This window comes from Castanea sativa, chromosome 6 (assembly GCF_040712315.1).
Source record: "Castanea sativa cultivar Marrone di Chiusa Pesio chromosome 6, ASM4071231v1".
NCBI lineage: Eukaryota > Viridiplantae > Streptophyta > Magnoliopsida > Fagales > Fagaceae > Castanea > Castanea sativa.
The window spans coordinates 37,441,315-37,457,944 of record NC_134018.1 but is presented as its reverse complement, the minus strand read 5'-3'; the positions used below and the strand labels follow the sequence as shown (position 1 = coordinate 37,457,944).

The window sequence follows — 16,630 nt, the reverse complement described above, 5'->3', positions numbered from 1 at the left end:
ATAGCCTAAGAACACACACTTCTTAGCCTTAGGTGCAAACTTGTCCCTATTATAAGGTAAAGTGGAAATGAAACACAAACAACCAAAACATTTAAGATGATTATAAGATGGTGGAGAGTTAAAAAGAAGCTCATATGGACTTGTGTTATCTAAGGACCTGGAAGAAAGCCTATTAATCAAGTAAACAGTAGTTAAAATGCAATCTCCCCTAAAACATAAAGGAATCTGTGATTGAAACCTTAAAGCCCTTGCAACATTGGGAATATGTTGATGATTCCTCTCAACAACAACATTTTGTTAAGGAGTATCAACACAAGTCAAGTGAAGCAAGATGCCATAAGATTAAAAGAAATCCTTAAGATCAAACTCAGTTCCATTATCACTCCTAATAGTTTTAATTTTGCAATTGAACTGAGTAGACACCATAGAAGCAAACTGTGGAAGATAAACTTGTGTTTCAGACTTATGTTTATGCAGATATACCCAAGTACATCTAGTAAAATCATCCACAATTGTTAAAAAGAATCTAAAACCATCAATAGTACTAGTAGCAAATGGACTCCAAAGATCACAATGAATCAAATCAAAAGGATTATTGGATACATGAGTGCTAACAGTAAAAGGAAGTTTTTTCTGTTTTGAAAAATGACAAATGTCACAACAAGAAGCAGTTTTATTGATATCAACATCATGTACAAATTGCTTCAACAATTGAAGTTTGGAATGAGAAGGGTGTCCTAATCTACTATGCCATAAAGCAGATGAAGAAATAGAAGTTACAGCAGCAACAAGAGCAGATGCAAAAAATCTACAACCTGAATCTTGTAGCAGAAATAGGCCATTGTGTGCTTAACAATCACCAAGAAAAATAAGGCAACAACAAAGTGATTTAGTGAGTTTGCTAATTGAAATCAAATTGAATGTAAAAGATGGCACACACAGAACATCAGTGAGAATTAATGTCGAAGAAATATGCACTGTGCCTATATGTGTGACTAAAGCTTGTTCCTCATTTGTCAGATAGACAAAGGTATGGACAATTGAAGTAATTGTAGTCAATTGAGCAACAGAATGAACCATATGATCTGTTGCTCTGATATCAATGATCCAAGTATTGGATTTGTAGGCTTGCCTATCAATAACTTGAGCAGCAAAAATAGAGTGAGAAAAGTTAGGTGGAATCCAAGAAGAATTACCTAAAAGGTTTGATGAAGAAGAAGGAAAGGATGATGTGAAGGGTAAAGGGTGTGGAATAGAAGGATAAGAAGCCATAACAGAAGTTGCTTGGTGAGTAGTTTGAGCATCATTGCTTGATCCAGAAGCCATATAAGTCTTTAGAAAATTCAGAAATTGCTCACATTGAGCCTGTGACAAGGCAACCTGTGGGCTAGCTTGAACATAAGAACCCCCACCAAAGTGACCAACATGGTTCTGTGAAGCTATATCTGATTGAATACAAGCACCAGAAGGTTGAACACCAACACTTTGCAAAACTCCACTAGGCAAAAAAACAGAATGCACATTTGGGGAAATGATATCCAATCCACAATTCCCTGAGGTCTGCATTAAAGCCACCTGATTTGCCATAGCCTTGTTACCTCCTTTTGGTTTGTAACTAGAAGGGTAACCATGGAACTTATAGCATTTATCTGCTATATGTCCAGTGAAGCCACAATAAGTGCACACAGGCCTATCATTCTTGCCATTACCTCCTTTACCACCATTTTTCTGTCCTTGATAACCGAGAAAACCTTTGCTATTATTCACATACATAGCAACAGCATCACCTGAGGGAATCATGTTAAAACTTTGACCAATATTCCTTCTCTTCTCTTCTTGCAAAATCAAAGAACACACTTTGCTAAGAGAAAGCAAAGGTTCAATCAACAAAATCTTACTTATAACATGGCCACAACCATCATTCAGTCCCATCAAAAACCTAAAAACATGCTCCTTATGTTGAGCATCAAGTTGAGAGGACTTAGAACCATAAGCACAAGCACAAGTACAAATTGTGAAAGGCTGGTAATGAGCATATTCATCCCACAAAGTCTTAAATTTTGTGAAATAAGAACTCATTGAAATTGATCCTTGTTCAAGACGTGAAATCTCCTTCCCAAGATCAAATAGCCTTGGAGTGTTACCCTAAGATAACCTATCCTTAAGATCAATCCATAGATCTTTGGCATTGTTGATGTACATAACACTGGCCTTCAAATCCAGACTGAGTGAATTAGTTAACCAAGAAAGCATTGTAGTGTTGCATCTACTCCAAGAATTATACAATGGAGAAGATGAATCAGGCTCAGCAATCGATCCATCCACAAAACCAAACTTGTTTCTGGAACTCAAAGCCAATAACACAGATCGTGCCCAACTCACGTAGTTTTTTGCACTAGTGAGAGGTTGCGAAGTAAGCAAAGACCAGGATTTTCATTCGCAGGAAGAAAGAAAGGATTATTCGCAGATTCATCTGCCATTGTTGCACTTGAAGAAGGTACTGAGTGCGTAGTTTGAGACTGAGTATTAGTTGTGGAATTGGAAGCCATGAACGAGAAAATGAATGAGAAAACGAAACACTAAACTCTATTTAGGAACTGAGAAAACGAAAGAAAATCTCAGAAAACTTGCTCTAATACCATGTAAAACAAAGTGAAAGAGAGAGAAAGAATTGAAGAAAATGAAATTGCTATTTAGAATGAATGAGAAGTGATTACAAATAATTATCAATTACTGTTTATATACACAGAAACAGGGGCTAACATTTTCCCTCCTAAAATAACTAACTAACTAATTTATAATACAACAAATCACATTTTGACACTTGGTATCTTCTTTTTCTAACAGCTGGACTCCGTTTGATCCTTTCTTGCTAATTTCTTCTTTACTTTGCTCATCCCACTGTGCTTTCCTTCTTCAATTTTAACAATATTATTGCAAATTTGCAATACTAGCTTCTATGCATAGTCTTGCCCTTATTCTGATTTATAAGACAATTATTTTTACCGTTTCACATTTCGAAGTTGGCCTTGTGAGGCACATATGAAGTCTTGGCTGCATCAAAAAGAAATCGATAAGGCCTTGTTTGGATAGGGAGACCCCCTCACTCATCACTTAAAACCCTACCCAAGGCATTATCAATTCTCCTTTCACTAAGTTGGGGTGCCTCTACTCCATTCTTTCGGAATGGTATATGGGCCTTCCTCAAGCAATCCCCTATGACTCAACCCTTATTCTTATGCAAAAGTGTTCTCCCTTTACTCTTTTTCTTGCTCACTAAGGCAGGCAGCTTCTTGCCCCATTTATGTCTGTCTGTGATTGTGCCTAGCCGGGCAGTTCATCAGGAGCTATATCACTCATCACTCATCACCCAATAACACATCACTTATCACTTAAAACTCCCCAACTTCCTTCAGTGGCATGTTTGACATTTGTTTCCAACTTCTGATAACTCAAAAACTTTAACTTTTTGTAGGACCCATTGTTTGAGCACCACGTTAGGCTCACAGTTAGCCTACCCGCGTATACTTTCTAAATAAAATCTATAAAGAACACCAATTTTCTAAGACCCATTCATGTTTGTTTAAGGAAGAGAGAGTGGTGGATATACCTTGGATTTTCTGAAATTTCCAAGAAAAAGGTCAAGGGTTGCAACTTCTTAGCAGCAGCGGCGTCGTGTTTGCCGGTCTGAGCTCTGGCCAGGGCAAGTTAGCTGAGGTGGGGCTCGGTAGGCGTGGTTGAGCTGAGGGTTCAAAAGTGTGAGGAGCTCTACTTGGATTTGGGAATGGTATGGTTTTTCTGTGGGTTGATTTTTGGTGTGAAGGAGCCGTTGGTGGGGTGAGTGAAAAGGAGAGCCAGAAGACAAGGCTCTGACCATGGGCCCCTTAGTTGTGTGTGTATTTACAAAAAAAGTTATCATAACTTAGTTACCATAACTCAAAAACACCTCAAACTTGTTTTCAATTTTTGTAATTCATTACTCAAATATGTGAGAATTGAGTGATGGAAACAAAATCAAAAAACAAAGCCAAACATGCTGCATCTCCATGGATCCCACCATTTTTGAGTGATAAGTGATGAAAATTAAGTGATGAGTAACGAAAACATAGAAATCCAAACAGCCCGCATTCGAAGATAAATTGAGAAATAGTTTTGTAAAAGAAGAATTAAGTTACTTACGTAACATTAGTCTCTGCAAAGAAAATATCATTTTTCCCATTTTTTTCATCACACAAATCCCAAAATATCATCAATTGACAAACGTTCAAAAGCACAATCTAGTTCTTTTCTAAGAACTTCCATTATGAAAATCTGAGAGCATCGGATTTACACTCATCAAATCACCAATCAGATATCTCAGGAATCGAAAGTTATCTGCCATCAAATTTTTTGTAAGAGGTAGTGTATGCGAGTATCTCTTTAAAACTTTTTTATTTTCAGTCATAGTTTTTTTTTCTTTTTTTTTTTTAAGAATTGAAAAATTTTATCCACAAGCTTTTTTGTTCTGAATCATAGTTTAGTTTAAAAGCACAGAACATACTGAATTTTATAATATGGGTTTAATGTTTAACATGTTGTTTGAATGGAATCCTATCAAGCTTAAATGCATTTTCACGAAATGATTGTATTTTCATGATTTCATCCAACTATACTTGTGAGTTGTGAGCCCACATTCAATTTACAGGGAGCAAAGCAAATTAGCATAAAATTGGATTGCACTTAAAACATTTAGCTTGGGTGCAGTGAAGATCATGGGTCCCTGTTTACAACGATTTTGCGGGACAAATGCGCATTTTTTTTTTAATGAAAACGTGAGTATTTATTTGTTTGACTGTGCGGTTTATAAGTAACTGTAATTTTTACAAAACGCCAAAATGCTCATTTTGAAAATTATGTTAGTTGTCCAATTGGGAATTCTGTAATTTTTGGTATTTTATTTGTAGTGTTTATCAAAATATATAGGTTTTTTTTTTTTTTTTTTTTTTTTTTTTGCAATTTACAATTTACTCACTTGTAGTTTGTTTGAAATTTAAATTACTTATATGCGGTTTAAATTTTGATACTTTAAGCACTTGAGGTTAACTCAATTAGATTTCTACTTGCCTCATCACACTCGCTTCGCACGTGCGATGAGACTTTTTATTTTTATTTTTTTAGTGTCCTAATTTTTTATTCATTTCAATTTGAGGTTTACACGTTTTCTCATTAATATTATGCATTTAGAATTATTAATACAACCAGAAGTGTCATGAATCTTAGTAGTCCTATTTTGTAGCAAAAACAAAAACATGTGTATTTATTTTATATATATAATTTTTATTTTGAAAATATAATTTCTAAGTGGATAAAGCATTTTAAAAATCAACAGGAGAGTGGCCCTATTTTTTAGGTAATGTTTTAGTGGGAGTTAGAGTTGTATTTTTACCAGATTGTCCTTTAGTTTTGTCTCTACTTAATCATAGGAGTGTAAGGGCATTTTTGAACAAAAAAAAATGAGAAATCCAAATAGGAGAAGCCCCTTAAATAATAGTAAGATAATCCACATCTACTAAAAACGCTAAATATATAATTTTGCTCAACTTTTATGTTTCACTCCTCCAAAAACACAAAAAACATATAAATACAAGGACAACCTATATACAATACTTTAGGTGCTATTCTTTAGATTCCTCTCTTAAAATTTTACCATGTGGACTTGTGGAGACTTGATTAAAAAAAATATACTTTCATCCTATGAGAAAAAAGTCACATAACATAATCCTAAGATAGAATCTTAAGGAACAACACCTAAGTATTGTACCTAATTCTTGCTCTAAATACAAAATTATATAATATCAAAAACTATCAATTGAAACATTTGCATCATGAAATTTTAAACCACAAATAAGTAACTTAAATTTTGGTCAAACTTTAAGCGGGTAAAGTGTCAAATTTTAAATCATAAGTAAACAACCTAAATTTCAACCAAACTAGAGGTGGGTAAGTCGTAATTTTCCCCCTTTTATTTTAAGTTAGTTTTTTTTAATTAAAAAAAAAAGAAGATAAAAGCTTCTTCTTTTTTCTTTTCTCTTTTTTTTTAAAGCAAACATCACTTTGAATCAGTTTGAATGTTCCCAAGCAGCCAAGCAGGGGATAACATTATGAAGGCGAACCACATATCTGTAACCAAACAGCACAATTAGCGCCTCTAGGGTTTCAAGTACACCTCTATAAAAGCTTCACATACCGTCTCCTCTCTCTCAAAATCTCTGCGTATCCCAACCTATCTATCTATCTATCTTCTGGTGTTTGTGTAAAATCTGATCTGTAGAACATGATGAAAGTAATTTACGGGTGATGATCAACATCATGTGATCAAGAATCTACTCGCTACGTTCTTTCTGATTCTTTCTTGTTTCTGACTTCTTTTTTTTTTTCACTTCTGCTTTATTAAATTTATGCTACATTGTGAAGATGATGAAGCCAGAAAATCTTAGGACACCTTCTGAGACAGCACGCACGCGTGCTGTGTATGAGAAAGATTTTCGTTTCTGATTATTATACTTCCCGTTTCATAAAAAATTCTGTGTAAAGCTCTCTCTCTAGGATTTTCACTGGTCAACAATTTCTTCCCTGCCTTTTTTCTTTCTTGGTTCCTGATTTGTTTGGGATTTTTTTATTCTAATTTACGTATTTGCGAATACCCAAAATTTAAGTCAATCTTGTAATTGAAGTTCGGATCTTTTGTTTATTGATTCAAAATTTGAATCACCTTACAGAACTCTGTGGTTCTTGGAATGAAATTTTTCCACAAGAAAAAAAATACTGTAATTAACAAATATTTTTAAGGCACCCTCCTTAACCTGACTTTTGTTAAAAGGTGAAAAAAAAAAAAAACGATCCAGAATATGTAAGTAGTATTTTCTAAACCAAATTTAGCTACCAAAAAGTAGGAACGAAATTGGTGGTCATCCTAAAAATGTAAGGGAGCAAAATGATATTGAAAAAGTAAAGTATTCGATTGGGTACGGTAATGGTACCAAGTTCAAGGTTTTAAGCAGCCTCAGATCTGTTCATAAGAACAAGAGAAATTCATCCGAACCAAGCTGTATAGCTTAGTTAACCAAGCTGAAAAAGCTGGTTTATATTAGTTTCTTTAGAAAATAAGTCAACTTCATCCTTGAGTTAAAACTTAATTATTAAACAAGCCAAGTTTATATGAGATTAAATTATTTTTACATCTTATTCAGCAAAAAATTATTATTATTTACATCTTTTTTTTTTATTTGATAAACACACCTTATTAACGATGTAAATAATAATTTTTGACTTGTTTACCTATATATACTATTTATCGAAACCTCTGCTTTTTGACTTGTCGAGAACTTACTGAAATTTAAAACTCTTCCAATTTTTCACATCAATCACCTTTATAAAATAAAATAAAAATTATCTTTCTTCCTCAAAAACAAAACCGATAAAATTCTGAACTAAACCCAAAATTGAGTACCCAAAACCACCTAGTCCCATCACCCTCTTCTTTTCTCGTCTAACCTCTAAGAGCTCTAATTCGTTTTTCAACTCTCTCTTTCGTTTCGATTCTCCTTCCCATGCTCTCTGCCTATAAATATGAACAGTTTGGTCTTACCTCCTAAATGGAGAAAATGAAAAGTCTAGGACCACATAATTTTTCAAAAACTTCAACAAAGTATAATTAGTAAAGAAAAAATAGTGGGTCTATGAACGTGATAAACCCGAATCCCGGTAAGCATTCTGTGCTAGTAGTACTTGATACATCTCCTAAAGGCTTAAATTTGGGTTGGGCTTGAGGACCAGATAGTATTGGGCACAGACATGTGGGCTTATCCCTATTGTTGTAAATCATTGACCTAATAATATTTTTTAAGATGTGAACTTTAGTGATAAGATAAAAAATATATTAAAAAAATTGAAATAGTTTTTTGAAAAATACTTTTTGAAAAATAACTCAATTTTTAAAAAACATTTTTACCTAAACAAACAGAGAATTAATACCTAAAAAGAGGAAGAATATAATCATATTAGTAAAGAAAGGGAAAAGACAAGCATTTAGAAACTTTTTTATATAAAAAAAATTAACTGACTTTTTTTACAACTTTTTATATTTTTTGTAAAAGTGGTATTAATTTTTTTTTTAAATTATTCATTAACAAATGTTATAAGAACACCCGTTACATGACCCATATAAGTATAATATCATAGTCACTACCTATTTAATTATATTATTAGCATAACAACAGTAAAATGAAGTTCTTAAAGAAACACAATTGACGTTATTTTATTGAAAATTAAGTTAATATAATCCCCCAAACCACAAAAAGAAACTTGCACATATCTACCCAAGTAAAGCATGTGATAATCTCGCGAGTAATGATAATCGTTCCTCACAGGAGGTTAATTTCAAGAAACAAGACGTGATGGGCATGTGAATGAGAGGAGTTACTTTGAAGCAATTTCTGGGGAAGTTTCAGCCAACGTTAAGGAAAGTGAGTTAATCACAATGTGACACTTGGCACCATAAAGATTTATGTGTAAATAGGAAAATTCTTCCACATGAGGAACACACTCATCTATCAAACCAAAGAAATTGATTCTCTCATTGCCGGAACCTGGAGGTTTTCACTTCGTGCTTGTAAGTGTCATTCCCTCGCATGACAATAAAGTATCTTCAATTTCTTTGTTTTCATTTTTTTTAATTTGCACATTTCACCAACAACAAAAAAAAAAGTCCTATTAAGTTAGGTTATACTAGACTCATTTTTCTTTTATATGAAGTGAGTTTCTTGCTTTGAGGAGTGTTTAATCATTTTGAGTGGATTGAAAATTGGTTTGTACTCAAATAAGACTTACAAATTGATAAACAATAAATGTGATTGGTAAACTTCGAAAGTTTTATAAGAGAATATTTGATTTTTTTTTTTTTTTTGATTAAGCTCAATGTATTAAAGGTTATTGTACCCATAGCACTACTCAATTTAATTTTAGGATTAATCAACTCTCAAAAAAAAAAAAAATTAGGATTAATCATACCATGGACCAACAAAGTTAATTTTACAATAGACTGATATGATCTCATGTGAGTGATGAAAAACTAATTGGTGGGTCTATGAAAAAGTGGTGGGTAGAAAGCATCTACCACTCATAATCGACTACTTTTTATTCTTTTAGTTTTGGCATGGTGTGTGCTCTAGTGTACTAGACCTTTTTTTTTTTTTTTTTATACAAACAAAAATATCCAGACCTTTTCGAGTATTTGACTAATTCTTGGACTTGTGCAGTTCTTCTATCCTACACATACCGAGTTATTACAGGGAGGAATCCCTTGGGAGTGGTCCTAAAATGCTAGCAAGAGGTTTTAAGCCTAAGATCTAATATATATATATATATAATGATGCTTTAAAAACCACTAAACTAAGCCCTTGAAGTTCGATGTACTAGACTTCACATAATGGGAACATGTATTTAAAATTGACTATATGTTCACATCACTTGCATGGCTTAATTAAAAATTATATGTAAATAAATTAATCTATATATTTTTTTAAAGACAATTGAAACTATATTAATATTTATTGAGTTGTGTAAGCACAATAGATAGTGCGTACATCTGATAATATTAGAATATAAAATTATGATAAATTATCAAAATAATTCAAATGAATATTAAATTTATTTTATATTACTTGAAATTTTTACTAATAGAATTTTAATTAAAATAAACTCTTAATCTTATAATTTTGATAATGGAGTTTGTTTGTGTAGAGTAAATTATTAGTAATAGAGTTTAATTTATGATAGATTATCTTAATAATTAATAAAAGTGTAGAAACTTGCCTCAAAATGAAGATAGCCATTTGACGTAATTATGACTTTCATGACTCAACTTTTATTACATAATAATAACTAGCATGTAATTCATGCAAACGCATAAATGCATTTAAAATTAAACATAATTTTTATTTCAAAAATATAAATAATTAGTTAAATTATTTTTTTCTATAAAAAAATATCATGTAACACACACATACGTATAGAGACTTTTAAAATTAAGCAAAATTTTTATTATAAAAATATATGTAAGGACTAGATTTGGCGCTGTAGCCCAAACGAATGAAAGACCTAGGCCCAAATAGCCCCACACAATGAATTTGTTAGAAAGTGGGCTCCGAAACTAAGCTTTCATGGAGAGATAGCGCTTACCCTAGACCCAAAAAAAAAAAAACTCAAAGAGACAAGGAAAGACAGAAGGCAATCACAGTGCTGTGAAGGATAATTCTCCTTGGATATGTCCGAGGAGGTTTTGTTCTTAAACATATCACTATCAGGCTTGTTACAATTTATTTTCTTTGTTCTATAGTGTTTTTCTTTGTTGTTTTTCAGATCCCTCCTCTTCGGGGGACCTTCTACCTTATATAGGTCCTTTTGGATGATGCTATTCTTCCATTTGTTGATCACACAGGCTATCACTCAAGTGTCAGTCCCATCAACTACCTTCCCTATACCTTTGTGAGATGCAGCAACCAAGGCAGCACTGTTCAGCGGTCTTCTCCACATAAATGCGGCCAGGAGGTTTGGTAGAATGCATTGAATGTAGTGGCAGCCTCCAGCTCTTTAGTCACGTTAGTGCTAGCCCCCTTCCCAAAGCTCTTTCCGCATAGTATGGCCTTCTTTGATGACATGTTGATGATGCGATCATAGAGTCCAAGGACGTGGACTCCTTGGCGCAGTAGCTGCCCTTCTTGGCCATGCCATGACACGTGGCGTGACTACCTTACTCGGAATTCTAGTACCCCACAATATAGATAATTAGTCAATTTTTTTTAAAGTACACGTAATTAGTCACATATTAAATTCTTACCTAAATTTAATACTAATTATGATAATTTTTTCTAATTTTTTAAAAAATAGAACATGTAATGATCTTTGTTGTGTGATGATTTTTATTGAGTATATGTGATTAATTTTTTTTTATTTTGTAATTCATTAATATTAGATTCTTAATATTTTGCACTCATTAACTCACTTGACACAAAGATTAAAAAACTTAAGTGGACATGTGACACAAACTTAAGTGGATAATTATGTTGTGATCCCCACATAAATGTAGACACATGACACAAAATTGGATTTTAATTTCAAATTCTAATGGAACTTTCTTTAAGTTATACCTATTAATATATATATATATATATAAAACAAAAGTGTTGTAAAAAAATTGTGAGATTTTGTTGTGTCCATATACATGGGTCTTATAATATAATGTATCATTGATCACAAAAAAGTTTCAAATAATCATTTATAATTTATTATTGAAGTTGCACCAATCAATTGGGCAAAACTTAGCTCCGACCACTAATAAAAAGATAACATTAGTCATTGTAACGCACAACAAACATGACTCACTTAACCCTAATCAAGTAGGTGAATAGTGTGAATTACAAATGACGAGAGTCACAAAACACATTTCATATTCTTATTGGTGGTCAAGTCCTAAGCCTTCAAATATGTTTGGAGTTAAACCTTTTCTTCCAATCATAATTCTTTTCACCTTTTTTTTTGGTACTAAAATTTGGGAGCATCTCAACTACAATCTTGTAATTTAAATCCATGCAATATAATTTGGACAAAGTTTGACTACAAATTTAATTGAACCCTAAGGCTACAACTCTCCCTCAAAAAATTAACATGATTTCATATATTTAAAATATAATTATTAAATTGCATGTTTTTTATATTCTTAACACACATGTAAAATTTTAAGCCAATAAAATATTATTTATGATTTTATATATAAACTTATTTTTATACATAATTTTAAATTATACACAAACTTGAAATTTAGTGAGCATTTTTTTTTTTTGAGAAGCAAAATTTAGTGAGCATTTGGTTCTCGCATTTTTTTTACAGCTTTTTAAAAAAAAAAAAAAACCAGTGCCTATTGCAATGTTCATGGAACATGAACAGTACAAATAGGCAAATGAACAGTAACTCATGCGTTTCAGCAAAATAAGCGGTATCCAATTGATAGACTAGACTTTTTTTTTTAGTGCTTCAACCTATGGTGTCCGCTCCTGATAATGACTCTTTATTATTAGATCAAGACACCAATCAGTTTTTGGTATAGACTGAGCTAACTAGAACCCACGATATACTAGACTGACCACATAGTTTATGGTACTTTTGATCTTTTTAAGTTGGTATAAACCCAAAATTGGCAAACTTTGCTCAAAAGCGTATTTTCAGAAAAATATTTGGTGAATAGTATGCGGCTGAAAGTATTTAGTAAGTTGGATTGCTTTTGAAAAGCGAGTTTGTGAAACTCGAGTTCCACCCCAAAATCGTGTTTCTCAAACTCGATTTAGACCCGACTTGAATAAAAAAAAAAAAAAGTGGAACTTGAGTTTATTAAACTCGAGTTCCATTTTAAAAAAATAACGGAACTCGCGTTTGCTTCCCTCGAGTTCCACCTGGTTTATTTTTTTTTAAAAGCATGGAACTCAAGTTTAATAAACTCGAGATCCACTTTTTTTTTTTTTTTTTTTTAAATTCATGTTAGGTCTAAATCGAGTTTGAGAAACTCGATTTTGGGGTGGAACTCGAGTTTCACAAACTCGATTTTTAAAAAAAGTCCAGCTTGCTAAATACTTTCAGCCGCATACTATTCACTAAATGTTTTCCAAAAAATATACTATTTACCAAATTTTGCCACCCCAACTGGCAAAAATGGGCAATTAACCATAATTCATCAACAATATAGTTAGTAGGTACTGTTTGGAAAGTTTATATAATACTAACATCTCGACTCTTAGAGAGTCAATTTTGAACCTATAAATCGACTCTTAAAGTCTCGATTTTCATGTTCTGATCAAGTCTGATGTGACATTTTTTTCAGGTGGCGTCTACCTGGAAATCGAGTCTCTAAGACTCGATTTATATCTTTACTTTGCTTTTCTTATTTTCCTTCTCCTTCTTTTTTCTGCGTTTCCTTTCCTCTGTGCATCTATTCTCCGTGTTTCTCTCCTCACTACCTCTCCATCTGCTTCTTTCTTCCTCCACGCTGACTTGCACAAGCCCAACCACCACAGACCCATCGCCGCCGATCCAGCAGCGCGACCCAGGCTGCGAGACCCAGGTGATGCAACCTAGGTGAGCGACCCAGGCAGCGCGACCCAGGCCACGCGACCCAGGCGCCCTACCTAGGCGCGCTACCCATGTGCTGAGATTTCTTGGGATTTGTTATTTTATTATTATTTTTTATTTTTATTTTTTTGTATTTCATTGTGCTGCGACCCATGTGTTGAGATTTTCTGAGATTTGTTAAATTTCTGTTTTTTTGGTATTTCATTATGCTGGGATTTCTGTGTTTCTAGGCTTGTAGACTTGAGCGTTGAAATTTTTTTTGGTTTATAAATCGAGTCTCTAAGACTCGATTTTCAGGTGGACTCCACGTAGACGATTTATAAACCAAAATTAACTCTTTTAGACTCAAGAGGAAAGGCAGGCACTATAGCAGAACACTGATGAATGGCACAATTTGCTAACATAAAGATTACGTACCGCTCAAGTCTTGTAGGTTGGTGTACAAATAACTCTTTTCTTTAGGCCTGTATGGGACCACCAACCTTTTCATTGGGTTTTCCATGTGATCTGTATGAGAATTGTTCACTTCCAATGAGAACCCATCCTAACTCAGTGATCCACTGTTGTACTGGTCTATGTAATTGACCATCTCTCTCTCTCTCTCTCTCTCTCTTTTCCCCTATCGTTAATGGTGTTACACCTATTTGATTTAAGAGTTTAATTTGTTACCTCTAAGTGTTTAGTTCGATACGTGCTTTTAAAACTATAGAATTTAATTAGAACTACTCCTAAACTATATGGTTTAAAATGAAATTTGTCTAAAAAAATAACTTTTTAGATCATTGTTCATAGTCTCAGAGATTCAATTATCATGATTAGATTTTAGACTCCGAACTTTTCAAGGGCTTGGAACAAATGCATGGGGAATCCTTTGAGGATTTCATGATGAGGAAGCTGGTCCAAGTAGTTGGAAATGTTTGTGAATCCAATCTAAGGATGGATCCCTGTACAGCTAATGAGATCGCAAAAAAAGTTGATGTGATCATAAATGTAGCCGCCAATACAACTTTTGATGAAAGGTTTTTCTCCATTTCACTTGAACATGCATTTACAAAATAACATGGTTTTAGCCTTTTTTTGTATTCTAGGTGTTCTCGTGAAATGGAATCTTAAATATAGTTATCATATAGGTGTGATGTTGCTCTCAACACAAACACAAGAGGACCTTCTCGACTCTTAGGTTTTGCAAAGAGGTGCAAGAAACTTGACATTTTCTTGCATATATCAACCGGTATGCAAATAAAATGGAACTCTAATTAAAGCTAATTAAATATATACATTATCAAAACAATTTTTATTTTTTTAAGTGTTACTTCTGTTACAGCATATGTCAATGGGGAGAGACAAGGATTAATTGTGGAAAAACCTTTCCACATGGGACAGACAATAGCAGAGGAAAGTGCCACCTTAAAAACCACACTAGTATCTATCCCAGCACTGGATATTATAGCTGAAATAGAGTTGGATTCAGATTTGAAATTATCTGTGCATGAAAATGATGTTGCTCAAAAGATTAAAAGAATTGGGTCTGCAAAGGTATCGAATGTTCTTTAAATTAGAAATGCAAATTGAAAGTAGAAAATTATTCGACTCAAACCTTTCATCAGAAGTAAAGATTAGTTTTCTACTTTTTCTGTAAGGTTGGATATGTTAACATGCATATGTTGAAACTTTAGGTTTTCATTGCTTTGGCTAGGTTAATCCTAATAACTTGTATCACTTCAATAGGGAAAAAACCTTCGGATGGCAAGGCACACTTACCTGTTCACTAAGAGCATTCTCATCAGCTCTTTCATAAAAAATGTCATTTTGACACACCAAAAACCTACTTTATCATTTTAGTACATCATTTTACAATACACCATTTATCACATGTTCTATTCTTCAATCCCATACATTAAAATAATATATACATCATATTAAAATATCATTAAAAAAAACTTCAAATAGTAATATGTACTACACAGCCCACCACCACCACTGCCCATAGTAGCCCACCCCTACAACCAACGCAATCCACCACTGCCGACAACCATAACCAAAACCCAAAATCAACCAATCAACCCACTACCACCGACCACCATAGCTAAAATCCAAAATCAACCAAACCACCAAAATTAGCCCACACCTTCTGCCATAACCCACCAACATCAACCCATCACATCCCATAGTAGCCCACCCACCACCATAACCCACCATCAAATCACAACAAAACCAGAAAAGAAAAAGAAAAAAGAAACCATTGCCATAGAGATCAGCCTGGCTTGATGCTCTGGCTTGGGTTTCGTTGGAGAGAGAGGCAAATTTTTGGCCTGGACTTCCTCATCGACGATGTACAATATCCCTGCTGTACACCACCGCAACAACCACAACCGGCACCACCCCATCCTAAACCGTTGATTTTAGCTCTCTCCACCAAAGAAGATGAGGAGATCGTCATATCGGTCCTCGTCAGCAAAATCGCTTCGCGGGACCCTTGTTGCTCGATGGGAATTGTGTTGTGCTTCAGATTGGCGAGAAAGATCGGTGAGCAAAGGTCTTGAGAGAGAGAGAGAGAGAGAAGAAATGAGAGATACCTTAGGTACGAAAGAAATGATAAAAAATTTATGAAACATGCTACAATGCCGTTTCATTTATGAAACCGCACTGTAGCATGTCTCAAAAAAATTTGGGATATAGAACATCTCATGAAGATGGAAAATTGGTGTTTGGTGTGTCAAATGCTAAATATTTGGCATTTGACATACCTGATGGTAATGCTCTAAGGCCATGGGTGAGATGCTGGTAAATATCCAGAGAGGAAATATTCCAATAGTCATCATTCGCCCTACTATCGTTGAGAGTACCTATAAAGAGCCTTGCCTTGGATGGATACAAGGAAACAGGTGCCCTTTGAAGCTTCACAAGTCACAACATACAGTGTTTTTAAGTTTTGTAGGAGAAAAGAGAGCAGAGAATGAAAAGGAAGCAGCGGAGATGGGATGTGAATGCTTAATCCATTTCCTTGAGTTGCGTAGATTTTTTAAAATTTAGTACAATGAAGGCTATAGATACGTTTTAAAAACTAAAATGAAAAGAAAAGGAAATGATAAGACATCATATAAATCAACAATTATATCATGTTTTTGTTTTATTTAAAGAAATTTATATAAATTGACATTAGATAAAAGTGATAATTTAAAATTTTAATGTAAATATACTTGTTATCTTTTCTTATATGTGAACAAATCAGAATGCTAGATCCGGTGATCATATCTTATGGTAAAGGCCAGCTCACAGGATTTATTGGAGACTCAAAAACAATTATAGACATGGTGCGTAGCTATTTTTTCATTTCCTCACAAATTTCAATTGACATATGATATACTTTTTATTTGAATGATGCTATGGATACTACAAAATTTATCAAATATATTATATTATTGATATATTCCAATCAAATTTACTGCAATATTAAGTTGTAAATGACATA

The 16,630-nt window shown here is 33.5% G+C and overlaps 1 protein-coding gene and 2 non-coding genes across 3 annotated transcripts; all 3 read left to right on the top strand.

Moving 5' to 3' along the window:
* The first annotated feature begins 6,305 nt into the window (after positions 1-6,305).
* LOC142641813 (small nucleolar RNA R32/R81/Z41) lies at positions 6,306-6,391 on the top strand. The gene has a single exon (XR_012845492.1). It is a non-coding gene; the product is annotated as a small nucleolar RNA R32/R81/Z41 (small nucleolar RNA).
* Positions 6,392-6,444: 53 nt separating this feature from the next.
* On the top strand, positions 6,445-6,541 carry LOC142641812 (small nucleolar RNA snoR31/Z110/Z27). The gene has a single exon (XR_012845491.1). It is a non-coding gene; the product is annotated as a small nucleolar RNA snoR31/Z110/Z27 (small nucleolar RNA).
* A 7,472-nt stretch (positions 6,542-14,013) lies between these two features.
* On the top strand, positions 14,014-14,712 carry LOC142639894 (fatty acyl-CoA reductase 2, chloroplastic-like). The gene is made up of 3 exons (XM_075814025.1): positions 14,014-14,177; positions 14,289-14,389; positions 14,483-14,712. Exons 1-3 carry the CDS (start codon positions 14,014-14,016, stop codon positions 14,710-14,712), a joined length of 495 nt encoding a protein of 164 aa, XP_075670140.1.
* Positions 14,713-16,630: the final 1,918 nt, after the last annotated feature.

Coding starts and splice junctions, on each gene's coding strand:
- LOC142639894 (XM_075814025.1), top strand. CDS start 14,014: ATGCATGGGGAATCCTTTGAGGATTTCATGATGAGGAAGCTGGTCCAA. Junction 14,178..14,288: donor AATACAACTTTTGATGAAAG/GTTTTTCTCCAT, acceptor GTTATCATATAG/GTGTGATGTTGCTCTCAACA. Junction 14,390..14,482: donor TTTCTTGCATATATCAACCG/GTATGCAAATAA, acceptor CTTCTGTTACAG/CATATGTCAATGGGGAGAGA.